The sequence below is a fragment of the Podarcis erhardii genome (genome assembly GCF_964252035.2).
Source record: "Podarcis erhardii genome assembly, chromosome: 2".
Classification (NCBI taxonomy): Eukaryota; Metazoa; Chordata; class Lepidosauria; order Squamata; family Lacertidae; genus Podarcis; species Podarcis erhardii.
In genome coordinates, this window is record NC_138498.1 from 14,851,946 (window position 1) to 14,879,487 (window position 27,542).

Below are 27,542 nucleotides of genomic sequence, written 5' to 3' on the forward strand. Positions count from 1 at the left end.
TTGGTGGGGTTTTTTTAAAAAAATATTTTAAAAACGTAATCATGCTTGGGATTGCACGGCATGTACCGTAGGCAGAAAGAGGCAAGCCGCGCAAAATGAACTAAATACTGATGTTGCTTCCAGGCCTATAATGGTCACTGTGAAGCCCTGAAGACACTTGCCGAGACCCTGGTGAACCTGGATGTGCGGGACCACAAAGGGCGGACGGCTTTGTATCTTGCCACGGAGAGGGGCTCCACAGAGTGTGTGGAGGTGCTCACCAGCCATGGTGCTTCTGCTCTTGTGAAGGAGAAAAAGAAGAAGTGGACTCCCCTACATGCTGCAGGTGAGGGCATGGCATTTCCTTTTCTCGGATGCTTGCTTTCCTTCTCCTGACTGCTGTTGCAAACAAACCTGGAGCACTCGCTAGGTCTTTGCGGAAATGGCAGTTTGAGTAACTATTAGAAAAAGGGAAGTTGTGTACATAGTATTATTTCCCTCCCTAGTTCTTCCTCTTACATTTCTTACAGCTGCCTATGGGAACACCGATTCCCTACATCTTCTCATTGACAGTGGGGAGAGAGTCGACATCACAGATGTCATGGACATCCATGGACAGTGAGTTTTTCCACTGGCTTATATGTTAATCGTTCTGTGTGTTTGGGCTGGAAGTCCTTCCTTCTGTTCCTGATAAGTTCTTTTTGCTCCTCAGGGGTCCCAAACGGTTATACGAATAAATTCTAATTAGAGTCGTACCTTGGAAATCGAAAGGAACCTGTTCCAGAAGTCCATTTGACTTCCAAAACATTCAAAGACCAAAGCGCGGCTTCTGATTGGCTGCAGGAAGCTCCTGCAGCCAATCGGAAGCCCCAGAAGTCCCCTTGGATGTTCGGCTTCCAAAAATAGTTTGCAAACTGGAACAGTCACTTCCAGGTTTGAGGCGTTCGGGAGCCAAACGTTCGGGAACTAAGCTGTTCGGCTTCCAAGGTACCACTGTACAGGAGCTTCCCCTCCTTTGTGCAAAGCCATGAAATAGCACCTTTCTCATAATAACCTACCCACCAAAGCCTCTCCTCCGCCGCTTTTATGTTCCTCCTCCTCCAATAGCTGAGAATAGCACTATGGATTCTGATGGCTCCTTCTCCTTGATTTGCAACAAAAGTCCTAAACGACACCTAGCCCCACTCCTGGCTTTGCATCAGCCCTTGCTCTGACTGTTATTTCTTTTTCGAACCCTACTTGGAATTTAAGGCAGCCCTTATTCTGATTTTTCTCATTCTAATTGTTGGGGTGCTGCCTCTGCACCTTTCCTTATCAGTGGAAGACCCTTAGGCCTCTAAAACGGGGCCGAGCCAAATTTTGCTATGCCTGAGCCATTATTTCTTGCCTCCCAGAACCCCGTTGATGTTGGCGATCATGAACGGCCATGTGGATTGTGTCCACCTCTTACTTGAGAAGGGATCCACAGTGGATGCAGCAGACAGGAGAGGCAGGACTGCACTGCACCGGGGGGTGAGTAGAAAAAGCTGCTACTGCATTCACAGGCTATAGTAATATAGCCTTGCAGTGAGCACTACATGTGCTGGCTGCACAAGGGAAGGAGAACCAGTGGCCTTTATGGTGTTTCTGGAATCCAGCTCCCATCATCCCCAAGCCAGCCTGAACAGTGACTGGGGATGATGGGAGATGTAACCCAACAACCTCCATAGGGCCGCAGCCTCCCCATTCCTGCCCTAAGTTGTCCTTCAATAACTTACGTTGAAAACCGAATTAGAGACTTCATCTCAGAACATCCCAAACCTTCAGCCAGTCAGAACACACTGGCTCATCACAGTGGCCGGATGATACTGAAAGGTACCATATTTTTGGCTCTATAAGACTCACTTTTTCCCTCCTAAAAAGTAAGGGGAAATGTGTGTGCGTCTTATGGAGCGAATGCAGGCTGCGTGGCTATCCCAGAAGCCAGAACAGCAAGAGGGATTGCTGCTTTCACTGCGCAGCGATCCCTCTTGCTGTTCTGGCTTCTGAAAGTCAGAATTTTTTTTTTCCTTGTTTTCCTCCTCCAAAAACTAGGTGCGTCTTGTGGTCTGGTGTGTCTTACAGAGCAAGAAATACGGTATATCCTAGACCAGGGGTGTCCAAACTTTTTTCAAGAGGGCCAGATTTGATGAACATACGTGATTGATTGAAGTTGTTAAGCTTTGCTTGCAATTTTACCCCAAAGTTGTTGTTTTTTGCGATTGATGTTGTTGAGCTTTACTTAGGATTTTACACCAGCAAATAAACTGCCACAGCAGCAGGATTAAAAGAAACAGCGGGCCGGATTAGGCCCCCGGGCCAGACATGCTTTTCCTAAACTGTTGGCAAAGAACTTCATGTGCCAGACAGAAGCATTTCAAGGCACTTTGGTTTGGGAAGTGAGGTTAGAACAGGATGAGAGAGAGAAAGGAGAAATATTTTTCAGTTGTTTACAGACTCAGGATTTGCTCTAGTAAATAATGGGTTATTGGCTGGTGGTATCAATTTACAATGTCATTAAAAACCCTTATAAGTAACAATTGACTGCTGTGTCTGTCTTTGCCGTGTCGGAAGCAGATGTCCTGCTGGTTTCAACGTGCCACCAAAGAGAAGAGCCCCATTGCTATCCCGGCACTGCCAAGATTCCTTTATAGTAACCCAGCGTTATCAGTATTTGGCTGGGGCACATTCTTTCATCATTCACTGTTCTTTGCTCACTCCCAGGCTGTGACTGGCTGTGAAGACTGCCTTGCAGCACTGCTGGACCATGATGCCTTTGTATTGTGTCGGGATTTCAAGGGCCGGACCCCGATCCATTTTGCCTCGGTGTGTGGGCATTCCGAAATCCTGAGGACCTTGCTGCAGGCAGCGCTCTCTACTGACCCTCTGGACTCTGTGGTGGACTATAGTGGCTACTCACCAATGCACTGGGCTTCTTACAGCGGTACGAGTTACGCATGTTTCTGATTGTTCTTTTCCTGTGCCAAGGCAGAGAACCAGTCCAACCGGGGTTCTGTTCAGTAGGGCCACTAGTAGGATACTCAGCATGTAGCGAGTACACAGCTCTCTACGTATTCTGAGTGCAGAACTTGGTGCTGCAGAGAACAGCACTCTAGAGACGCATTCCCCTGCTAGAAGTGTATGTCAGTCTGTTGCAGCCTGGCTTATTAAAGCAAGCTGCAGAAACTCATAGTCACCACCTTCCCAGTTTATGGCTGTTTTGTTGATCAGGGAGACCGCCCAAAGGGTCTTTTCAAGTCCTTGGGCAAAGGCGCCTTTTGATTCTGCTCATAATAATTTCTTGGATGTTGAAGGTCATTTGATAATGCCTTCTGCCTCTTTTCTCCCTTTGCCAGGGCATGAAGATTGTCTTGAATTGTTACTTGAACACAATCCATTTGCATACCTAGAAGGAAACCCCTTTACTCCATTGCACTGTGCGGTGTAAGTCTCAATTGGTCCTTTGGAGGGTGGGACGGGGTGTGGAAGCAGAGACCAAAGTGGATGTTTGGTTTTCATGATGAGTGGCTGGACTTCTGTGTTTCTAAAGAAACGGTATCTCAAAAGATGTACCTTAGGCCTGGAGCATTTTAAATAATAAGCGATTAGTGCAAGAGACCCTGTTGTTACCATATAGTGCATTCTTAATGAGCCTCCATCACAGATAAACAACTAGCCCTGCAGTTTCCCGTGGCTTCTCCCAGACTGCGGAGCATCTAATCTCATGAAGTGCTGATGGTTTTTTGTTAGAGATCCTTAGCCCCCTCTTATAACTTATCGTTTCCCTGCCTGGGTGCCATCACAGGCAAGCCAGTTTCAAACTGTTTAAATTTGGAGCATATTCACACCCTAAATGTTATATTCTAGTTAGTGCAATCTGGACTCTGGATGTTTTTTCTGTGGATGCAGTCTTCATGAGAACCGCTAGAGGGCACGTCTAACCTGCAGAACTCTTCCTTCACCACAAGCAGAATGATGAGTCAGTTTCAGCAATGTTAGGCTTTCTCCCAGAATGTGCAAGCTTTACAAGGAGTGGATAGCAGGACCGAATAGCAGACTGCTCTGCTGACCTAGTTCTTAGCTCTTACTTCGTTTGTTCTACCAGAGAAGAGAGTTGAGGTCAGGATACCAAAGTTGTACCCCTAGTTTTGATAGTGTGAACACCTACAAGGGGTCATTGCCCCCAAGTACTGTGGTCTCTCTGGATTGATTGATTGATTTACCGTTCTAGTCCACCCTAACCTAACAGCTCAGAAATGTGATGCAACCACATTAAAATACTATCAAGTCTCCATTACATCTAGCTTAGCCTTGACCTCTGAAAGCCAACACAAACCAGGTCTTGAACTGGTTTTGAACAATGTCCAGGTTTGCATTGGAAGAGTTTCCAGGGACAGGTAATTCCATAGCTGACAGAAATCACTGAGAATGCTTTATTTGTGTTTTAATGTTTTTGTGTGTTTTTACGGAAGGAAGATCGGCAAAAACATTTTTTTCCTTGTACTTTTCAAGTTATAAACAGCTCTGGAAAATAAAAGAACAGCAAAGATTACAATTCCAGAGCAGTTTCTTCCTTTGTTTTTCAGTGGCTGCCTCCAAGGCTACCTTTATAAAACTGCCTTATACCAATTCCGATGGTTTATCTGACATAGTCAGTTCTGACTGCCACTGGCTCTCTAGGCCTGGGGAACATGTGGGCTCTCTGGATATTGCTGGACTGCAAGTCCCATCATCCTTGCCCATTGACCATGCTACTTGGGGTTGCTGGGAGCTGGAGTCCTGCTACCATGCTACCTGGGGTTGCTGGGAGCTGGAGGGCCGTAGATTCCCCATCCCTGCCCTAGTGTCTCAAGGAAGTTCTTTTTAAGCAGAGATGCCACAGATTGAAGCTAGGATCTCCTGCATGCGAAGCATATAATTTGCTGCTGAGCAATAGATGTCCCCACACATGCATGTATGTTACATGCCGCATTCTGAGCTCTCTTCCCTTTCAACAAACTGCAGAAGAAGATAAATCCAAGCCACATTAGCTCATTTGCTTCTCCCATTTTCTTCCTTCTGCAGAATTAACAACCAGGATGGCACTTCTGAGATGCTTGTGGAAGCATTGGGTGCCAAGATTGTTAATAGCAGAGATGCCAAAGGAAGGTGAGTGAGTGTGCAGCCTTGTTGATTGTCGTTGGTGGGCATTCTAGGTATACCGTCCCCTCCGAAACTCATCAGTCATCAGTGCCTAGGCCATTGTTAGGATAGGAAACTTGGCTTCAAGAATTGACAAAGATGCCGGAGGAGTTGTTAACAGGGTGCAGATGAGGAGTCCCTCACATTAGCAATGTCAGGTGATGCTAAACTGAAGCCTAAGGTAAAGGTAAAGAGACCCCTGACAATTAGGTCCAGTTGTAGCAAACTCTGGGGTTGCAGCGCTCATCTCGCTTAACTGGCCGAGGGAGCTGGCGTACAGCTTCCGGGTCATGTGGCCAGCATGACTAAGCCGCTTCTGGCGAACCAGAGCAGCGCACAGAAACGCCATTTACCTTCCCGCCGGAGTGGTACCTATTTATCTACTTGCACTGGCGTGCTTTTGAACTGCTAGGTTGGCAGGAGCAGGGACTGAGCAACGGGAGCTCACCCCTTCACAGGAATTTGAACCACCAACCTTCTGATCGGCAAGTCCTAGGCTCTGTGGTTTAACCCACAGCGCCACCTAGTTACTACTAATTTGGTTCAGTTCCCTACATTGCTGCCAGTTTCTTAGGGTGGAAACAGACATTATGGTGGTCATAAAAAAAACTCTGGCCTTGCATTTCTTCCTCCGCCGTTTCACTAGAAAAGTCTTGTTATTTAACCAACAGCCAGTTAAGCGGAATGAGGGCGGGAAAACCTGAGTGTGATGGTTTCACATAATAACACCTGCAGCATGTTACTGAGCAGAGAGGAGGTGCACAGCTTCTAAAGAGTGAAAGATGATGCTTACTTAGCAATGTTCACAAAACAGCACATGCTGGAAAAGGTTGCGTTGTCGCTCACTTGATGATGTGACAGGCACTGCTCAAGCTATCCCTGTGGATTTGGGTAGCTACATTTCACACAGCACTAAAAATTGCAATGCATATGTTAGTTGGGATGCGGGTTTGCTTTCCTAGTGGCAAAATGCTGCTGTGTTAGTGCTGGGGAAATGGGACACCCCTGTAAAAAAGCTACCCTGGGGAAATATTAATTTAACAAGTTAAATCAATAATGATGATAAAAGGTAAAGGGACCCCTGACCATTAGGTCCAGTCGTGACCAACTCTGGGGTTACGGCACTCATCTCGCTTTATTGGCCGAGGGAGCCGGCGTATAGCTTCCGGGTCATGTGGCCGGCATGACTAAGCCGCTTCTGGCGAACCAGAGCAGCGCACGGAAACGCCGTTTACCTTCCCACCAGAGCGGTACCTATTTATCTACTTGCACTTTGAGGTGCTTTCGAACTGCTATGTTGGCAGGAGCAGGGACCGAGCAATGGGAGCTCATCCCGTCGCGGGGATTCGAACTGCCGACCTTCTGATCGGCAAGTCCTAGGCTCTGTGGTTTAACCCACAGCGCCACCCGTGTCCCACAATAATGATGATAACAGGGTCTTTAAAAGGAGTATTAGCTGCACTCTTGACTGAGTGAAGAAACAATATTCTGAAGAGGTGTTAGTTCAGCAGGGTTAAAGGTGGAATTTGGAAGAATGCCAGGGTCTATGCATGTTAAAAGCATTTGGGGTTTTTTTCCATTCCAGGACCCCCCTTCACGCTGCTGCCTTTGCAGACAACATCCATGGTTTACAACTGCTTTTGCGCCACCAGGCTGAGGTAGACGTGACTGACCAACTGGGAAGGACCGCTCTTATGATGGCTGCTGAGAATGGCCAGACCGCAGCAGTTGGTGAGTAGAGAATCCATTACATTTATGCCTCCCTCCCCCTTTTTTACTGAAGTATGTCACCGTTTGCACCAACTCTCACTTGGCATCGCCACCTATTTTCAGAGTTTCTGCTGTACAGAGCAAAAGCGGATCTAACTGTGCTGGATGTCAACAAGAACACAGCTCTTCACCTGGCCTGCAGTAAGGTAAATATCCAGGGAGGACCTGCAAGCAGTATTCCCCCACTCCTTGCACCACCCACCTGTCAATCACCTGATTTCAGGTGATTCAACTTCAATGGAATAATGAGTGCATTCATACTTGAAAGGAAAACCGGGAGCATGTCCTGAGGGCATTCCAGATTCTTCCTTACTTAAGCAATTTTGGAATTTATTGCCTTTCTCTGTTGCTACAGGGCAATTAAAAAAAAGAAAAGAAAGACATTTAACTGTACCAGTGGTTGGAAAGGAAGAGCCAGAAGCACTTGCTGCGTGCTCAGAATTCTTCCTTTCCTCATGGGTTTATGTGTCCTGCACTTTTTTATTATATTTCTATGTTGCTTTTCATTCAAATGACATAACGGAGCATAACAGAACCTCGCAAATGCAGCATAAATCATATAGAATAATTAACAAACCATCAGTAAAACAATTGCAATCTATAAACCACTATTTTAAAAAGCATCTAAAATAAAAAGCTGAACAGCACAGCTACAACAAAAGTTGCTCCTTCCCATTTACAAGCTTGCTCTAATTATAACGACCATAATTTCGTTGATTTGCACAACATAGCAAGCCATACTTAGATGGAATTTGTGTGTGGAGATTGGGGAAGGGGGTGTAGCTTAAGAAAGGCACCTGCCTTCCAAACGAATCATTCCTTTAAATAAATTATCTTTTCTTTCCAGGGTCATGAAAAGTGTGCCTTGTTGATTCTGGGGGAAACCCAAGACCTTGGCCTTATCAATGCAACTAACAGTGCTCTGCAGATGTGAGTATTTGTGCAGCTGGTGGAAATGAAAGACTGTTTGGTTCCCCCTGCCTTTCCTTGTTTTCCTTCTTGCCAAGTACGTTCCTAGCAATGAGACAAGGGTAGGCATCTTGTTAGTCGGCCCTAAAAAAAAAAAAAAGTCTTCTGCATTTGGATGGGCGCTCTACATCTGTGAGTAGACCTGGAAAAAGAAAAGCATTTATTTTGATGCTCCTGGTCTTAAAGGATTTTACAGCCAGGAATGTGGGTGGTGTGATCTCATGCCTCACCCATCTTCTTCGGAGATACTCAGTGTATGAGCTTTCTTGCATGAAAAGGGGATGCTAGGTTAGCTGACAAATCAGAACTCTTGTTACGTAACTCCTCAGTGTTGGGGAACTAAGAGATCTTCTGATGGAAGTTTGTCACGGAGCCATATTCTCAGGGTCTGAATAACCTCAGCACACTAAGCCTGAGAAGTCTTGTGCTTGGTTGTATTTATTTCTATAAAAAAATCTTTACTACCCTTGCAATCATTAGGAGCTCAAGCCAATTAATAGTAATATAAAAATCAGGTGGGTGTGCTTGTTGCTTAAGATAACAAAGATAACTATACAGATAGAAAGTTACATACAGTGGTGCCTCGCAAGACGAAAAGAATCCGTTCCGCGAGTCTCTTCGTCTTGCGGTTTTTTCGTCTTGCGAAGCAAGCCCATTAGCGGATTAGCGCTATTAGCGGATCAGCTGATAAGCGGCTTAGCGGATCAGCTGATAAGCGGCTTAGCGGATCAGCTGATAAGCGGCTTAGCAGATCAGCTGATAAGCGGCTTGGCGGATCAGCTGATAAGCGGCTTAGCGGCTTAGAAAAGGGGGGAGGGGGGAAAAACCGCAGGAACTCGCAATACATTTTACGTCTTGCGAAGCAAGCCCATAGGAAATTCGTTTTGCGAAGCACCTCCAAAACGGAAAACCCTTTCGTCTAGCGGGTTTTCCGTCTTGTGAGGCATTCGTCTTGCGGGGAACCACTGTATACATAATACTAATATACTGCGTCATGGTGTCTAGTATCAAAAATCTGAAAGGCTTGATGAGAAATTTTTAAACTTTGAGTCTAAAACAGGATGGATTGCAGCCTGGTGGACCTCACTTGAAGAGAAGGTCCCTCTGCTGCATCACCACCAATTCTGTGAAAAAGATTCTGTTTACAAATTCCCAGAGCAAAATTTCCCACAGAAGTGTAATCCAGAATCGTATTTTCCCTAAAGAACTGATAGGTGGGTAGGGGGCTCTTAATGCCATATGCTTTTGAAAACTATTGGAATGAACACATTGCAAAAAGCAATTTGAAAAGCCTTTCCAACTTTCACAGAACATACTGCAGGATGAACTACAGATCTATTTGACCCACAGAATCAAATGTTTACATCAGGCATAGGCAAACTCCGGCCCTCCAGATGTTTGGGACTACAATTCCCATCATCCCTGACCACTGGTCCTGTTAGCTATGGATGATGGGAATTGTAGTCCCAAACATCTGGAGGGCCGGAGTTATTGGTAAAACCTATTTGGTGTTTCACAACTTTCTGACCAGTTGCAGGAGCTTAGCCAGACCTAGTAGAGTACACGCAGAATCCACGGAAGCAATTGGCAACTTGGCTGCAGACAGGATAGACGAAGTAAGAACCAGGAACTTGTAGTTAGGTGTTTATTATATAAAGTGGACTATTTACAGGAACAGAACATGGATCTTTTGCTAGCTCTCTGACGCGACTCACAACTCCTACACTGATACAGAACTCTGAACACTGAAATACTGAACTAACACATTCCAGTTAGTAGGCCATTAATTATCACTCCCTTTAGAGAGCTTGACCAATCAGGGAGCTGTCTCCATGCCTCTGTTATCACCAGGCAGACTTACTCCTTCAGATTGCCTTCTGGCTGTCTGCCAAACCTTAATTGACTGTGTGAGTAGCTGCACGTACACAGTTTCCCAACAAGAGTTTTACGTGAAAATCCTCTGATACATTCCTCTCTTGGAACACAAGTCAGATAAACTTTGTGAATGCCCTCATTTCCAAGAGACGCATTTCTAACTTCCTCTCCCAAGGTTCATCCAGTAATACTTTTTCTTTTCTCTTCCTGCCATTCACAGGCCGCTCCACATTGCAGCCCGGAATGGACTGGCCTCTGTTGTCCAGGCTCTGCTAAGCAGAGGTGCCACTGTGCTTGCTGTGGATGAAGAAGGTGCGTATTTTCACACCTGGAAGCCCTTGCGGATGAGCGGGGTCAGAGGCTCATGTATATATGTTGGCAAAATCTGTTGAGTCTACATGGGCAGGCTGGTTGGGGAGGTGTTTATGTTTACACACGTTCTGTATTTTTATTTGAAATGGTGTGAGACCATCTCCTTCCTGTTCCCTTTCCATTCACTCCAGATGTCATGCTCTTAATCTGTTGGCTGGTGGGTTGGTGGTGTTTGTGTGACACAACACAGTGCAGCTGAACCAGGAATGTATGGCTTTTCAATTATTTTTTTAACACTTTCATTGCTGGAGGAAGGTAGCCCTTTAGAATTTGAGCAACCACCAAGTTCCATAGGATTACGCTGATGGCGCTCTAAAAATGGTTATCAAAGCAGGATGATGAAATTTCAGAAGTTTGATGTACAGTGGTACCTTGGTTCTCAAACTTAATCCGTTCCGGAAGTCCATTCCAAAACCAAGGTACGTTTTCCCTTAGAAAGTAATGCAAAACGGATTAATCCGTTCCAGACTTTTAAACACAACCCCTTTAACATGAATTTTGCTATCTAAGGAGACCATTGAACCATAAAATTAAAGCAATAATCAATGTACTGTACTACAAAATAAATAAGACAGTATTGTAGATGATTAAAAAATTTAATTATTTTTTTCTCTTACCTGCACTGATGATAGTCATTGTTTGGATCAATCAATCAGTAGCTTAACTGGGTTCCACACAGTCACAAAAACAAATTAACCTCAAAAACCTCAAAAACACATAACAAATAGCAAAAACAAAAGCGCCAAACTTAATCCATTCCAGAAGTCTGTTTGACTTCTGAAATGTTTGAAAACCAAGGCGCAGCTTCTTATTGGTGCAGGCACCCAAGAAAAAATAGGCGACAGCCGTATCAGACGTTTGGCTTCTGAAAAACGTTCGAAAACCGGAACACTTATTTCTGGGTTTTCGGCGTTTGGGAACCAAGGCGTTTGAGAACCAAGGTACCACTGTATTCCATTGGTCCAAAGAATTCCTTGACACTTGTGCTCTATTGCAGGTGGTTGGTGGGGTAGGAAAAGTGAGCTTCAACCACTGAGGATGCGCAACAACCAGAACGTAACATTTCCTCTCAGGATCTTAGAGAAACGGTGCCCATCTGTAGGGAGTTCCTGTGCTCTGTCTGAATGTATCTCTTAAGCAGGAGTTGTGTATACAAAGGGGGCATGGAAATTTATCCACAGAGTATGATCTCTTGAGTGGGTCAGGTCACGGGCTGAGTTTTACCACTCCTTTTTACATACATACACGCCGAGAGAGAGAGAAGAGTACAGAGAGTTGCTGTGCAGGTGGTGTTTGGATAGCACAAAGAGTAGTTTGCAAGGAGCTTTCACATAGTCTGTGTCCAGCAGATACCAGAGCAGCGATAACACGGCTGTAGCACTAGTGCAATTACGCCACTTACCGTATTTTTTGCTCTATAAGACTCACTTTTCCCCTCCTAAAAAGTAAGGGGAAATGTGTGTGCGTCTTATGGAGCGAACGCAGGCTGCGCAGCTATCCCAGAAGCCAGAACAGCAAGAGGGATTGCTGCTTTCACTGCGCAGTGATCCCTCTTGCACCTCTGGCTTCTGAGATTCAGAATATTGTTTTTCTTGTTTTCCTCCTCCAAAAACTAGGTGCGTCTTGTGGTCTGGTGCGTCTTATAGAGCGAAAAATACGGGTATTTTATGCTGAGGGTCGGGGAGGGGAAGAGCCAGTTTTTATAAAAGGAAACAGCAGCCAGTTCATGATAAAACAACTGATGTTATGTGCTGAACAGGTTGTCCAACCCTTCTTGGAAAAGATGCTTTGGGGGGTGGGTTGCCCAAGAATGGGGGATTATTATTTTTTAGGGGACTGAGTTTGTGTTTCTGTTTTTCAGGCCATACCCCAGCCTTGGCTTGCGCCCCCAACAAGGACGTGGCCGACTGCCTGGCACTTATCCTTTCCACCATGAAGCCTTTTCCACCAAAAGACGCCATCAGCCCTTTCAGCTTCAACCTCCTCAAGAACTGCAGTATTGCTGCCAAGACAGCAGTCTGTAGTGCCCTGCCCAACGGCAACAGCTGCCCCTACACCAAGGATAGGCACAATGCCATCGGCTTAGATGGCTGTTACTCTGAGTAGCTTAAAAACAAACAAACCACGATGGGTGATCTAATATTTTCTATTTATTTAGGAATTCTATAAATATAGGACACTTTAAAGGAGAACAAGACTGGAATGGGCCTTCCAAAATGGCCTAGGTACCAAAAAAGAAAGGGGGGGGTCTTGGCTTCTGCTTCCTATTTAGACCTTTGCTTTCACCACTGGCATCTCCTGCCGTCAAAGTTAACAAAAAGCAATGTGGCTCTCAAAACAAATCCACAGCGGTCCATTTGCAATACCTTAAACAGTCCTGTTTGAGTCTAAATTAGCACAGAAACCTGCCCAAATGCTGTCGCCCTTTGTTTCCGAGGCCACGGCCTTGGTAAGATTTAGGGAACAGCCAGCTGTTTAAATTCCAGTTCCTCTGGCTTGACGCTTCTGGGAACTGAAGGAAGGGCCAAGCCAAATTAATTTCCTGCGGGGATGCTTGCCGATTAATGAGCACATCACACGACTGGAGGGGCCTGAATTTGAAAAAAAGTAAAAATAAAAAATCAGGCTCTTAAAACAGGGTGTCCTAGCCTTCCCATCTGCCCGGCTCCCTCCCGCTTTGTGGTAACTTTCTGTGTGCTGCCTGACTTGATAACGTTAAATTTTGTGGGTCGTGCTGTTCTAGGCAGGGAGCAGAAGCCCTGAACCTCTTAGTTTTATTTGGCATTAGGCGTTTGACGAACGAGGGACCGCCAAGAAGGGCAGCAGCTCCCGGCAAAGTGCCACTATAACTGCTCCTTTCTCTTTTTGTTTGTTTGGTTATTTTTGTTTGTTTGTTGTGCTTGCCCCCCCCTTTTTTTTATTCCAGTGAAAACACTTGAATTGAGAACTACTGTACCTGGGACACTGATACCTTAGGCAGCTCGTACTCCCTCGTATGCAAAATGGGTGCTGTTGCCCAGCTGACGCGGTCCTCTCTGACAAAACTTGCGTATGCGTTGCCAGAATTCATCCCTACCATATCAGGCACTTTAGGGATTTTTCTCTTTTTGGAGACTGGTTTCTGTTTGAGGCAGGCAGGGGGTGGGAAGGGTTACAAAACGTTGGATCCCCAAAGAGAATTTCCTTCACAGTTCTCTTCCCCGCAAACCCCACCCTCCTTGCGCAGTGTTTTCCCTGTTTAGACAAGTCAGTGTTGCTTTAAAGAAAAGAGATTATTTATAAAGAAACAAGCATTTATCTTCTTTAAAAATAGCAAAAAAAAAGAGAGAGCTTTCTGCAAGTTTCACCTTTTTTTAAGGAAAACGCACTTCAGAACCGTACAATCCTGCAGTTGTATTTATACCCCCGAATGCCAACCAGAAGGCTTCATTAGGACAATGTGCACATGGGTGTTTGTAGGGATGCCTGTGGGGTTGGTGTATGTGTGCGTAAGCGTGTGTGTTTTTTATTTTTAAAAATATATTTATAAAAATGCAGGTTTTACGCATTTTGAGTGTATGCACTGTTTGGGGTTTTTTTTCCTTTTTTTTTTTTTTGGGGTACTGTAAATTGTATCATGTGTAGAAACTAACAACAAAATATATATATACCATATCACAAGTACGTTCAAAGCCAAAGATTGGGATGTAGCAATCGGCTGAGGGCTGCCAGGGCACACTTTTATTTTTTAAACCAACAATCTTCTTTCCACCTCCTTCCCAGTCCTGCAGTGCTATGCTGGTGCCTATAGAATTACTCCCAAAACATTGCATGTTTGGACCAGTGAGCTTGTTAGGGCTAGTAATTCCCCAACCAGCTTCTCCTTAGGGAATCAGCTAGACTGTTAAGGAGAAAATATGAGCCAGGTATGTGCTTGAACCATCCTGCTTCATGGTTTAAAACGAATTACTGTTTCTTTAACCAAAAACTGAAAACTGAAAACAGTCTCTTCGTTTCTTTCTTTCTTCTTTTTCATTTGCCGCTGGCGTTAGAATAGGCACCAGTGCCATTTCCATGGCCTCACTTCCTTCCTTCCTTCCTTTTTTTTTTTTTTTAAAGCGGAGTTTAATCCTGATGCAAGAAAGGCAAAAACTGAAATCTAAAGTGAGAAAACCCACCCACCCCCCTTTCCCTTTTGGCACTGTTTTTAATATACCAAAGCCAAACTCCTAGAGCCAAATACTGAAGCTGCAACGTTGTCCTTTGGTGAACAGTGCATTTTTAAAAGAGAGGTTCTCCATTTTCTTTTTTTGTTTAATCCCCACCAAATGGACTTTTGTTTTCCCCACAGACCACTGCATATCATCTTGAGTCAGCTCTTCAAGCACCAGCTAGCTGCATGTCTCGTTGGTTTGCTGCATACGGATAGGTTGCAAAAATTGGGGGCCTTAAGGTAGCGAGTTCTAGTCTTCTAACGAACCCAGCCATTTCCTTCAACAAAGCCTTCCACAAAGACTAGGGCGCTACTAGCTTAGCTTTTTTCTTTCTTTGATGCCCAAGGAATCGTGAGAGATCTTTTCACCGCAGCTGCTAGATATGAGCGTATTAAGGTTTTAATGCACTTGCCAAAAAGCACAGCAACCGCCTGTTGCAGATTGGCCATTAATTATTATTATTATTATTATTATTATTTTAGCTGCACTACGGTCGGGTTAGTTTTCTCTGCCCTCAGTTGCTCCAAGTTCTCTACCTTGAAAGAAAGTGTTAACCTTTCTACACCAAAATACCTCACGTTGGAATAGAAGTGAACAAAACTTGAATGAAAGTTTCCCCCCTTTCCTCCCTGTCCCCTACTTTTTCAATACAGGAAGGTCCTTTTCACTACTTTTGTAGAGAGGGAGAGCTGAAAATAACTTTAAACACCTTGTTTACATTGTTTGTTTGTTTGTTTTTTAGGTACTAGCAACTTGTAACTTCTTCTAAAGGCCTAATTTTGAACTGCCAGGCCATGGCAGGGGTAGGGGAGGGAGGAAGGGAGGGAGGGAAGTTGTAGGGAATTAAGTCTGAAGCCACACTTTCTTTCTTTTTTTTTAAAAAGGGCTAAATTTAATCCTCCTTTACGGACCAGAAACATTTCTGGAGGGCCTTGAGGTATTTTCAGGAAACTGGGGCAGTAGGGAAGAAACATAATGGTTGTGCTGCAATTTGGAAAGACCTAAACTCTCTCCCTCATCCCTTGGATGTGACAGACTCTACGCTCACAGGTTTGTACCAGGCAACAGATACCATTTTCCTGTTAACCCAGGGGAATGCGTATTCCTATTGAGAAAGCACAGCCTGTTAAATTGGGGTTGTTGATGTGCCTGTTTCCACAGAAAACTCTGGTGGAATTGGTTGTGGGGTGTTACAGAAGTATAGGGCCCAGGAAATCGGGCTCCTTAGGCAGTAGCATAGTTGCTTGAATATCAGATGTGCCCATCTCAAATTTTAACTGTGTTTTGAAATGGCAATGTGGGATGTGGAGAGGCAGAGGAGCAGAAATGAGCATAGGTTTTCAAGGAGCCTTTCAAAATGAGGGAATCTTCTAGCCCTAGTAATACATGGATTGTGCTTGCATTTTATTTTATTTTATCTTATTTTATTAGGATTGTAGAGGGTTGTTAGGCATGTTTTCTTTTATTAACTGAGGAAAAATGATGAACTGACACTTGATCTTTTTTTTTATTAAAAAAAATTAATAATAATAATAGTACCTAACATGCTGATAATGTGTTCTTTTCCTCACATGTCAACATAAAAATTCAATATATGACAATCAATGTGATCTCTTTAAGGGCTTCAGTGTTCTTAGTTCTGTAGCATCATGCATTAATAATTTTTTTTTACGTTCAATTTTGCCCTTGTTCTTTTTTCCTTTTCCTTTAAAAAAAAAAAAAGATGAAGAAAATGGAGTGGAAAAATTCCAGCAGCGCATACGTGAATTAAGAATAAATTTGCGGGGTTTTAATTTTGTTTTTGTAAGAAAGGGAAGGTAGGCCTCGGGTGGGTGTCAGCGAAACGTGGCCAGTTCTGTTGCAGAGTCGCCAGTCTTGTTCTCCTTTAATACTGTAACGTGTACATTTTGACAGCACAGCTTGACAATTTTAAGTAATAATCGAAGTGGCTGGTGGTAATAACTTGCATTATTGTGCTAAGATGAGAGTCGGTTTCCCTAGTGCATTGTAAAAGAGGGCTGGAGGCAAACTTCCTTTCCCCCCCTTGCTGTCTCTCTCCCCTTCTCTCCCCCTGCTCTCCTGCCCAGTATTTTGCAAACACATTTGGCTTAAAAGATGTGCAGTATTTTACACGGGGTTGGGGGAGAGGGGCAGGCGGAATGTTGTTTTCCTGTGCAAAGGTTCTTGCTGGCTGTTGATTCCCGGTTGCCTCCCTCCTTAAGAATGGCCTCGGTCTTGACCATGCATTTTTCTCTGAACCTCAAAAGGCACCACTTTTCCATTTCCCTTCATTTGTCTCAAAAGCAATCATTGGGCTTCCCTCCTTAAACCCCGCCAAATAAGGAAGTTTCTCTCCAACCGCCTTTCTCCAAAGCACTTGCTTTACACGTAAAATAAGCACTTTTGTTTAAAAAAAAACAACAACCACGAGGGTCTCGTTCCCCCTCTTTATAGCAACCCATAGGAGAAAGGCCAGCAAACAAGGAAGGGGGGACCAGGAGGAGCCTGGTTTCTGTTTTGTTTTGCATGGGGTGGGAGGGCAGTATTTTTTTGTTTGTTTGTTTTTTGTTTTAATTAACTTCATGTCTCTGGAAAATTAATGAACAAAGGGAAGTTGTGTTTAAAAAAAACAACAGCACAAATACATTTCAGTTTGACAAGTGTATTTGCACTGCCATTGTTAGATAAAAGGGCCACCCGCAGGGAGCCCAGCTGAGCCATATAACTATTGACAAACACTGAATGTAAATGTCCTTGTAGAGGGCAGGTACTGGGAAACGATAAATTGATCTTCTATTCCTAAACGGGCACTTGGTTGAATTTGAAATAACTAATCCTGATGAAATGATGCTGTTCTCTTTTGCTTCTTTTTGGTTGTTTGTTCCCCAAATTGCTGGAGATTAGGAGACCTTTCCTTAGTTTAATTCTGAATCGTTTGTAAGCTTCCTTTGCCCCCGAAAAGGTGAGTGAAATCATGGAGTATAGGCACCCCACCCCAAGAGTGCACATTCAGCTCTAAGGTAAGACATGAATTCTGAGTGGACTGGTTACATACGTCCCGGAACATCATATCTCAGTTTGCATCCAAAATCCCTGCATGCAGTCAGTTTTAGTCTTTGTGGTTTTCAAACTGTGTTCCACAGAACCTGGGGGAACCTTATGAGAAGGTCTGTAACAGCAAAGTGCCTGAGAGGCAGCTTGCTCCCCACGACCGAGCTTCTCCCACATTGCTCGGCTACAGCGAAGACTTGAGAAACTTTTAGGGCTAACTCCATTTGTGCAGGACATCAGATTGGCCCAGCAGGGTCAGCTGATGCAGAGTGTGAACTGAGAGTAGACCCAAACCCCAGAATCCCTTGCAATGTGCAGTGGATTGGCAGGGGGCCTCCTTGGCCAGACGCATTGATGTGAATGGGTTGGCATTTTAAACTGCAACTTAAATGTACCGTCTTGTACAATCCGTTCAGACTATAAGCCCAACTCGCCTTTGCCTTGAGGTTCCCCCCCCCTTCCAAGTCCAGGAAAAGAAAAGGGGGTGGGCAGGTGGGTGGGAATCTGTGCTGGGAACACAGTTGTGAAAACATTGGATTGTTCAGTTATTTAAAGCATCTTCCCTTGACTTGAATTTTTCAGGATGCTCAATATTGAGCATGCAGCGTTTTAAAAATCAAACGTAGCTTCTGCTCAATTTAATTTCTTGGAAACTGTCCATGTTAGCTGGAAGAAGAAAAAGTGACAGTGGGGATGTGCTTTAAACAAAAAAAAGTTTCCCAGCTTAAGCCAGAAGGACATTAATGGGTATTAGGGATTCCTGTGAACTTTGGAGTGATGATTACATTTGAATCATGAATATTGGGTCAAAAATGAGTCCTTGGTGTTACAAGAGGAAGAAAGTAATCCGGGGGGAGGGCAGGAAATGAATTTTTAAGGACTCTTCAAGGCATCTGTAGCAAGTTCTTGGTGTCTTTTTTCAGTATCCTATGTGTAAATGCTGCACCTATGTATATTATGCACATAAACATTTCTTTTGAATAAGATAGGACAGACCTCATCACCAGTCAGGTATAAACTACTCTTCCTCTTCTGTGTGTCAGAGTTCCAGTTTGTGTGTTTGTGTGTCTGCGTGTGTGCATCTGTGTGTGATAAGCATCTTTTCAAATTCACTTTTGGTGCAAAGACAGAAGGATTTTAAAAAGAGAGAGAGAGAGAAATAGCCTTACTTTTAACTCCAATCCTGTTAGTTTGACAACTTGAATATAATAAAGCAAAATTGCATGAAAGCCTTTGAAACTAGCCGAGCCTTGTGTGTACAGTGGGTGGCAGTAAACCTTTTTCTAAACAAACAAACAAAAATTAGTATGCAATTTCAGCCACGTGTGGCTCTTTCTAAAAGTCCAGCTTTCTTGTTTTCTGTAAAGGATGGCACGGGGGGGTTGATAATGCCAACTTGTGCCTGCTTTGCCTTCTCAAAACCTTTGGGAGTTGTGGGGTTTCTCCCCTGAATTGATTGGAAGTAAGACCTTTTTAGCACTGCATGAATAACCTCGAATTGTATTTTCCTTTTTTCATGAGACCAGCATTTCCAGAAGGTGGTGAGACTTTGAAATCCTCTTCAGACATCAACCAGACAGGCAGTGTATAGACACGGACTGTCTCTCTGTGAATTGGAGGTGCTCTTGCTTGTCGCTTCACCACTCCTTTTTAGGGCTCTGTAAGGGCTTGAGGGTGAAAGTTAAAGGCTTTCCTTTCATGCTAATTACACTGGAAGTAGCAAAGACAAGCCATTGACATCTGTGCTCATAAGTTAGTGTTTAATTAGGAGGACCAGCAAACATCACTGCTTGTGATGGCAATAAACTGGAAAAAAGAGGATGACTTTTGCCCAAAGGGCAGATTAAGCCCCCAAGACCAAACATTTTGCAAAGCATCAGGAGATAGCCTTTTAATTCGGGTTACTGCTTCTGTTGCATTTTGATGTACTGCCTCAGTTGTGTGTGGGTTTTTTTTTTTTTAAGTTGTCTGACTTGCATAGGTGATTGCTGCATTTTGTATAGAGCAGAGCTACAGATCATACCTCCAATTGGAGATTTTCCATCAGCAGAGTTAGAGACTACCTCAGGAGAAAGCACGAATTGACTTGACCTCTGGAAGCGACTCCTGCATCGTCTCTTGGCTTGGGGTTGTAGATCTGTATGTGTGTTGAGTGTGTTTGTTCATCCACTCCGTGGGGAATAATACTTTTTTTGTCCAGATCCGTCCTGGCTGCAGTGTGGTAAAACCAACATTGGATCAGTCAGCGTGATCATGCGGGCAATGAAACACAAGTCTGGCTACTTGGTATATTAGGATTCTGCCAGAGCCCATGTAGCTACGACATCCTTCAAAACACACCTGGCTCCTGTTAAATGAATGAAACCCCTCCAATAGTCCTTCCTTTGATGTAGATATAGTCATATTTCAACCAGGGCAGGGAGGCAGCACTCCCCAAAGTCCATGTTGCAGCCTAGAGAACAAGCCTGTGATACTTGCATTGGGAAGGAAGTCTAGGCTCTCACTTTCTGGGCATTGCCTTAATTCCTGTATTTTGCACTAATGTGTTGTCTGGCCAGTTGGTGGATGTCTTAGGCAAAAGCGGAGGGGAGGGGGGAGAATACAAAAGAATGAACAGTGGGCACTCTGGGTGGGAAGGGGAGAGGCGAAGCGTTGCCAAGTGACCAAAAGGAGAGAGAAAGCCAGCCTTTTCCGTTGTTTGCATGCAGCCGAGCCCAGGGAGCCTGGTGCCCAAATTCAGGTGGCAGGTGGCGAGGAGGTCCCTGTCTCTTCTTGTGTACTGAAGACACACTGCTTGCAGTCACGGCACACCTTTGAGAAGGCTGCTGCGGATAGGCTAGGGGGTATGAAACGGAAGGCCTTTTTGCACTGACATACAGATGATCAAAGAACTAGCTTTCCAAAAGGAGGAAACCAGAAAACGCCACCCCCTCATTAACTGGAAAGGAGAGGAAACCTTTGCAGACCGAAAAGCAAATAGGGCATTATTGCAACCAGAGTGCTAACGGTCTACTGTGTAGTATTTTTGAAAGGCATTTTTCATTGAAGGTACGTACCCAAAATGGCTGCTCATGTTTGCATTTGTGTCTTGAACATGGTTAACTGCCAAAAGGTTCCTGTTATGGACTGGATGAGCTTCAGTTGGTCCAGGCGCTGTACAAACCTACTGCTTGTTGACCCTTGTGCAGATGACTGAGGGAAACGCAGCCAAATGTGTTCTCCTGGCATGTCCCCTGATTGCTTTCTCTCTCTCTTTCCCCCTTCCCCTTCTTCTGGGTGTTCCCCTTTTGACACCCCCATCGGCTTCTGATCCTTTAGCTGTTTGGGGATGTTGCCAGGAAGGTTGTTTTAAATAAGAAACGGACATTGTGTCGAAATGTTAATAACTTTAAATAAATAAATCATTCCAGAAGCTTTAGACCTCTAGCACGTAACTTGTGTTTACATTCAAGAAGCACGTTGCAAGATGATAAAACAAATTAGACCAATTGCTCTTCCATCTTCCTGCGGTGGAAAAGCTCACAATCCACTAGGGGCCCTTTTCTAAGGATCAATGGGCAGGTGCGTTCTTATCGGAAGGCCTTATGCTCAGAAATTGGGCACGTATTACCCAGCATTCCCTCACCCATCCTGCCTCACACCTGAATCCAGGTGCATCTCTCTAGCACTGGGCCTAAAGAAGTTTGGCCTTTCTCCTTCCCCTTGATCGATGATCTCTTACTTTTTTTATTTTCTTCTTCCCTCTCATAAAGGAATATTTAACAGGGTGGGGGATTAGGGTTTATCTCGAAGACACAAACACACACAGAGTTCTGCATTTTGTATGCAAGCTCACTTCCTAAACTGAGCTCCCCTTAGATGTAAAGCCTTATGAAGGTGCATATGATTTAAGTCAACGTAACAATCTGAGTATATTGCATCTCGGGTGTAGTGAAGAAATACAAATTATTATCTGGCCTCTTCTGTCCTAATCTAGCCATCTCCTCTGTTCCCACAACTTGTATAACTGTTCCTCTTAATGCATTTAGTTTGAAGCACCTTTCTCTTCCATCTCAATGATGTTGAATAGTAAGGCTTGATTCCACCGTTTCTGGACACTGTCCTAGTGCTTGACTTGCCTTCATCACGACAGAAATGTTTAGTTCCTTGTCATGCTTAGGGGGGACGACGGCTAATAGATGCAGCGGTTTTTGCATGTGGATTTAAATAACATTGCAATCTAGAGTGCCTGCAGATTTTCCTTTCTGCAGTTTTGATGGAAACCAAAGGTTCAGTCAGTCTTTGCGCAGCCAGCAGAAAGGGTATGCTGTATGCTTTGTACTTGCCCATTCGTGTCCTTGTGCTGGTTTATTTGTGTCTCGGAGCTCTTATCCCAAGGCAGCCCACTTCCTTTCTTTAGTACCTGGGAAACCTCCTTGGATGCAGACCCCCATTTCCCACATTTCGGAAATAAAAAAGGAACTTGACACAGAAAGTGTTCTTGCTTCTGCATTTGCTAAGGTTCTGTGCATCTGTTTAATGTGTTGTGCATTAATTGTTTAATCCCTCCCCATCCACCTGTTCCCCTCAGTGACTTGATGTCATGAGTGTGTGTTGTACAGATTGAGAATTTTAAAAATTGCACTAAATATAGCTTTGTGCCAGTTTCTGACCTTTCCTTTGTATAGTCTTTATCCTCCTTTTTTCAAACCAAAAACTCTTCTGTTCCTGGAGGATGATACTAGTGGATCTGTTCTTTCTTTGTCCTTAGTTTAATAGCCTCCTCTCTTCTCACTCAGCTAAGGGGTACCATGCTTGATTTTGTATGGTTGCAAAACATCTAATTCCTTTCATAACTTTCTCCATTACAAAAAGATCTGTTTGCAATTAATTAATACTTTGCTAAACTAGTATCTCAGCCTTAGTGGCATCCATTTGCAATTCCAATATTTGCAGGCGACTTAAAATATATGTGTTAAACTTGAGAGCAACAGTGTAATTGGACAAACTCTCATTGTTTCCACTTGGAGGGTAGGAGCTAACACTGGGCAAATAATGGATAGGGTAGAGCTTCTCTACATATGCATGTTGTGGTCCTTCTATTCAAATGGTGGCTTTTCAAATGGGAACAGGAAATGATCACTGTTTCCTGAGCTCTTTAATTGGGAGTAACAAGAGAAGCAAAGGCCAGCTTCTTTCATCAGCAATTCCCAGCTTAACTGGTTCAGCCTTGTTGTGAAGGACTGGAAGGAATTTGAGATTGTAATGGTTGCTTCTGGGCCATGATGTTCCATTCTGACGTATTTTCTTGATGCCGTGGGAGGCCCAGTGGACTCTTTCTGTTCTGCTGTTGCCCACTGTATTTGGTTACTTGCTCAAGGCTGGTTGTGAGGGAGAGATTTCCATTTTCAGAGTGCACATGGTCCTCCTTCCTGCGTATCTTTGGCACAATTCCCCTGGCCAAGGTAATTAAGCACAAACAGAAGTTTTTCCACAACAGGGTCGCTAGCATAAGAACCTGGCAGTAACTCCGGGTCAGAGCCCAGCTGGCTAACTTGCAGCGAAGTTGCCTTCTTGCAATCTCTGCACACACATTCCTTCTCACCGGTACCATCCGCAAGAATTCATTAAATCCTTTGAGGCCTCGGGTGCAATGTTGATGCACATAAGAAAGGAATATATGCTGTGATGATCTGGTGGGAGTTGATTGATGCAGGGATGCAGCCGTCATCGGGGAGCAGCTTATATGACTTTTCACTGTTCCTTAAGTTAGTAGAGCCCAGCAAAAGATACCATTTGGAGCTCAAGTTATTGGGAGAGAACCGGGTTGCCTTGGCTCACACAGTCACTTGTCTTCCAGACTGGGGAAAGACTGTCCCAGGTTTTAAAATCTGCAAAATGTGAAGTAGAGCATTTCCAAACCTCTTTTTTTTTTTTGCGGGGGGGGGGGGGACTGTCAAAATCAGGGTGATCCGGAAAACAGGATGAATGAGTTTCTGCACTATTATGTTGCATGGAAATAATATGTTGCACCAACGAGACGCTGCTGTAGTTTAATTGTCTTTGGACATGTGATCCAATGCCCTTCATATTTCTGTCTTTAATAGTCTTGCTTTGCAACTGGGATTGGGGCTCCATTTTGACAATCTTGACACAGAGCTTAACAGGTAAACAATATCTATTTGCCTTGGTTGCATAAACGCCTCTGATGAACTGCATTTGTTGCTTAGGTTTCTTGAGGTGGAGCTGTGGTCTTTTAATTTGGGGGGGGTGCGTGTGTGTGTGTTATCGTTAGCGTTCCTGTTGCATGTTGTGTTTTGAATTGTTTGGCCATGCTGCGTCTGCAACTGAAGCCACAAATTGTTGAGCTGGAGTGTGTGGCGGCGATTCTTTTGAAGACCAGCAGGAGCTGCTTTCGTTACGTTCTGTTCATTGCTCGGAGAGGGTCCATACTGTTGTTTTGCTGGGTGTGTGCTTGTCTTATAGCAATACTCGTTGGCTCTGATCCTGCGGGCACTTCAAAAACTACCTGTGCTTCAAAACAAATTTCTTCCTTGGGAGCAGCAATAAAGGGGTGGGATAGGGTTGGGTGAGGGAAATCAGTTACTGTGTTGAGGGTTTGTAGCCTGTTGTATAGCTTGCACTCTTGAATGTGTTTAGTGGGGGGGGGGGGGCTTAGCTGTAAACGGAAGGATTTTGAAGGATGGTGGTCAGACCAACATGAGCACTAATTTCACTCCCAGTCAGGGTTTCGTTCTTGGAAGTCCTGGTTATTCACTTATTCTTTGCATCTTTGACCTTGTTCATTCTTCCAGTTGTGTTCCCCCTCTTAACAGTTGCATCCACCCCCCTCCAAAAAGATTACTTTGCACTTGGTCACACAGATGGTGTGTGTCACTCAAGGGGCACTCTAATTGTGTGTTTGTATTTGTGTGAGGTAGGTACAGCCAGTACGTTGTGGTGGTCTTCGTAGTAATGGGTGACTTAAATGGAGTATGTTTGCATGAGCCTCTTAATTGTGCTTCTGGTCCTTACTCCACCTTTTCTCCCCAGTGGCAAGGCGTGCATCTGAGTGGGGGAGAGGGTTAGGGGTATAGAACACTGTTACCCTTTGGCTGCAGCATCCAAGGGCCCATAACGTCCCAAAGGGAAATTCTGTATAATTTTCACCTACAGTGGAGGGAAGGCAGTACAGTATTCTTTCTGCTTGACCTGTAACTGCTGCTTGTCAGAGGAAGCCTTTTGTGGAGTGGGATGAATTTTCTAATGCTTGTCGTTCCTGTCAAATCCTAAAGGTGTTCAGAGAAAAATATATATATTTCAGTTCAGCATTCTGTTAGGTTAATCTATGTATTTGGGGTGAGGTTTTAATTCTCTATAAGCACCCTCCACAGCCTTTTCTGTAACCGCATTCAGGGCCAGTTACCGGTACTTTTCCCTTTATTTAAAAGACTTGAGCATTGCTTTTGCTGCTGTGCCTGTTCTTCAGGGAGCTTGCGGCGGGGGAGAAAGGTACCACTTCAGAAGTCTTCTGCCAGGCTTCCTTTCAGTTTCAGTTTCCTTTATCGTATTCAGCTGACATCTGAACACACCCTGGCGTCCCAAGCTTGCAAAGGCCAAGTAAAACTGATATTGGGCTGTGATATTCCACATTTTCCCTCTTGCTTCCTTTCCGTGCCCCCCCTCGCCGTTAAAGTGCTCCCCATTCTGGGCCACAGGCATAGGGATTTTGAGATACAAGGGGACCAGCAATTTAGAACCTGTGTGAAAGAGTGGAGTTGGGGAAGAGGCATGGAACTTGCCATTCTCCTCCTTACATTGTCTGCCCTAGGTGTGAGCACTTTACTCTGTGTGCGTGTGTGTTCAGTAAAATGAGTTGCAGGTGTTCTAGGACCAGAGGCAGATTTTTTCAATTCTGCCCCCCTCTCTCACACACAAGCCCAGTGGTCAGTTTGCCACCACCCCTGAGATATGTCGCTTAGAAGGGAGCAATCCCTGTGGCAAGTACAATGCCTGCACTGCGTCTCGGAAGAATCCCAGGTAGTAGAACGCTGTACTCTCCCTCCCTCTCTCTCGTGTTAGAGCAATGCTGGCCCGCTGACCTTGCTGTGACTCTACCACCTCAAACAGCTGCCCAGACTCGCCTTTAGTTCTTTGATTTTATTTTGCCGGGCCAGTGGCCAAACGTGTTTTTATATTTAGGGTTGCCCCACCAAGCGCAGAGGAGCTCTGCAATAACTAGCATATTTAGAATGCCTTGCTTAGGAAGGGGCATGTCTTGATGTGAGATTCTGTCACCTTTTCAGACATTAATTTAGAGGGGACGAGGGGGAGAACAGGTGGTCTTACCTACCTCTTGCAATAATAATAATAAGAATAATAACAAAAAAAGGAGCAGGCTTGGGCACTGTAAAAGCCTTCCTTGCTCTTCATCTTAAAACACTAAGGGCAGACATGGGAGTCCATGCAAGGAAAAAGAAAGCTATATAGGGCAAGAGAGTTGCACTGGAAAATACATTCCTTGCTCTGTATTTGGTCTGTTTCCTCCTCCTGTGATAACTTCAGCAAGCGTAAATTTGGGTGGGGGGGTAGAAGAAGCTAGGTCACAAATCAACATCTCACACTTAAAAGATCTCCTTTGTTTCCTGTTCAATAAGTTTGGGGTCGGGTGGGGAAGAAGAGTACTTGTGATTTCTCGGACAGAGCACTAAACCTACAACCCTGCTGATCAAAACCAGCATGCAGCCATGTTTACCTCCTTTGAGGCAGGGGCCTTAATTGGGAGTTATTTGGCTAAGGCGGACTCTTTTAAAAAAAATAAAAAGGTATGCCTTTGTTTATATTTAGGCAAGCTTGAAAGGGTGGACGGGGAGTGCAAATGGAAGTGCTGCGTACAAAACACTCCCCGACTCCAAACACACCCCAAAAAACAAACACCCACCCCCAACCTATTGGCCTGTTGATCCACAGGTGTTGGCAGCGAGGCTTAACTTTGCACCGTGGTTTTGTTAGTAGTGGAGAACCTGGACCAATGTTTAGAAGAGACTAAAAAGGGGTGAGGGGTAGAAAAGACACGTTCAGATCAGCTCACAGGCCTACCTTCCTGCTTGCAGGTACACGATCTTCCTTCAAACTGGTTTAAAGCACAAAGAGATAAACTCGAAACAAAATGCTCACGCAGCAAGTGTCTTGTGGGGTGGGAGCTTCCAAGGCAAATACCACACACACACACACACAAAAACCAGTGGCCAGTTCCAGCCTCCATGCAGCAGAGGGTCCCCCCACCCATGTGTTCCGATGTGCAATCAAAGTGTGAATCTTTTTCTACATCCCACCTTATATATAGCCCAAAGGCTGCAGCCGTTTCTGTTTGGCTGCTCACCTTTCCACCTTTCTCAGTGGTTTCGTTACCTCCCCTCGCCCCCCGTTACTCCTCAGTTGGGGGGGGGGGTTTCTTGGCAAAATGAAGCACTTGCCTGTGTGTCCAAAAAAAAAGGATAAACCTACGTTCGGTTCCTAGAAGGAAATGCAGACTTGTCAAACCCGCCACCGACAATTTTCTCCCGCCTGGTTGTTCCATGAAGTAAATAAATTATATTCGAACTTATGTATAAATATATATTGGAGACCAATAAAGAAAACAGAAAGCTACTGCAAGCCATCCACCCCACCCCCCTTGTCCACACACACCCCTTGCTCAGTGTGAAAGCCACCTTTGTATAAGCCCCCCTGATGTGAACCCAAGTGACTGGTTACCTTTTTTTTGTCTCTGATGTTACAATATGCATTTTCAGAATTTCTGCATCACCTTTTTGGGGTTAGGGCAAGGGAGGGAGGGGGTCAACCAGGAATTAAGTAAATTAAAATAAATAAAAAAACAAAAGCATTCAGACTTGATCTATTTTCTACAATGTATGCTGCGACCAGGTCCTGTTATTCATATTGTGGCTTTGAATCAATTATGTTTATTAAAATGCTGTTGCTTCTATCTGCCTCTGTCTTCGTTTTTCCCCCCCACCTTGTCTCCAGATATTTGCTGGGGGTGGGTGGGTAAGGATAATGGAAATACTGGAGGAAAGGGGTGGAAATTTGATCCCACACCTGCGTTTTATATCCCAATTGTATAATGCGGCTCAAATGGCTGCTTTCAAATCA

General features: G+C 44.5%; 1 protein-coding gene across 2 annotated transcripts in view; it reads left to right on the plus strand.

Annotated features, from left to right (window-relative positions):
• Positions 1 to 27,375, plus strand: part of ANKRD52 (ankyrin repeat domain 52) — a 70,102-nt gene extending 42,727 nt beyond the window's left edge. Inside the window, exons 18-29 of one of the 2 annotated variants that reach the window (XM_081849568.1) lie at positions 124 to 325; positions 510 to 597; positions 1,374 to 1,491; positions 2,722 to 2,941; positions 3,354 to 3,441; positions 5,062 to 5,145; positions 6,764 to 6,909; positions 7,012 to 7,094; positions 7,796 to 7,878; positions 10,013 to 10,104; positions 10,296 to 10,372; positions 12,026 to 12,162. In XM_081849568.1, the coding sequence (XP_081705694.1) occupies positions 124 to 325; positions 510 to 597; positions 1,374 to 1,491; positions 2,722 to 2,941; positions 3,354 to 3,441; positions 5,062 to 5,145; positions 6,764 to 6,909; positions 7,012 to 7,094; positions 7,796 to 7,878; positions 10,013 to 10,104; positions 10,296 to 10,363 (1,272 nt within the window). In that variant the 3' untranslated portion in view covers positions 10,364 to 10,372; positions 12,026 to 12,162. Of the gene's footprint in view, positions 1 to 123; positions 326 to 509; positions 598 to 1,373; positions 1,492 to 2,721; positions 2,942 to 3,353; positions 3,442 to 5,061; positions 5,146 to 6,763; positions 6,910 to 7,011; positions 7,095 to 7,795; positions 7,879 to 10,012; positions 10,105 to 10,295; positions 10,373 to 12,025 lie in introns of both variants that reach the window. The other variant, XM_081849567.1, reaches the window with a different exon arrangement.
• Positions 27,376 to 27,542: the final 167 nt, after the last annotated feature.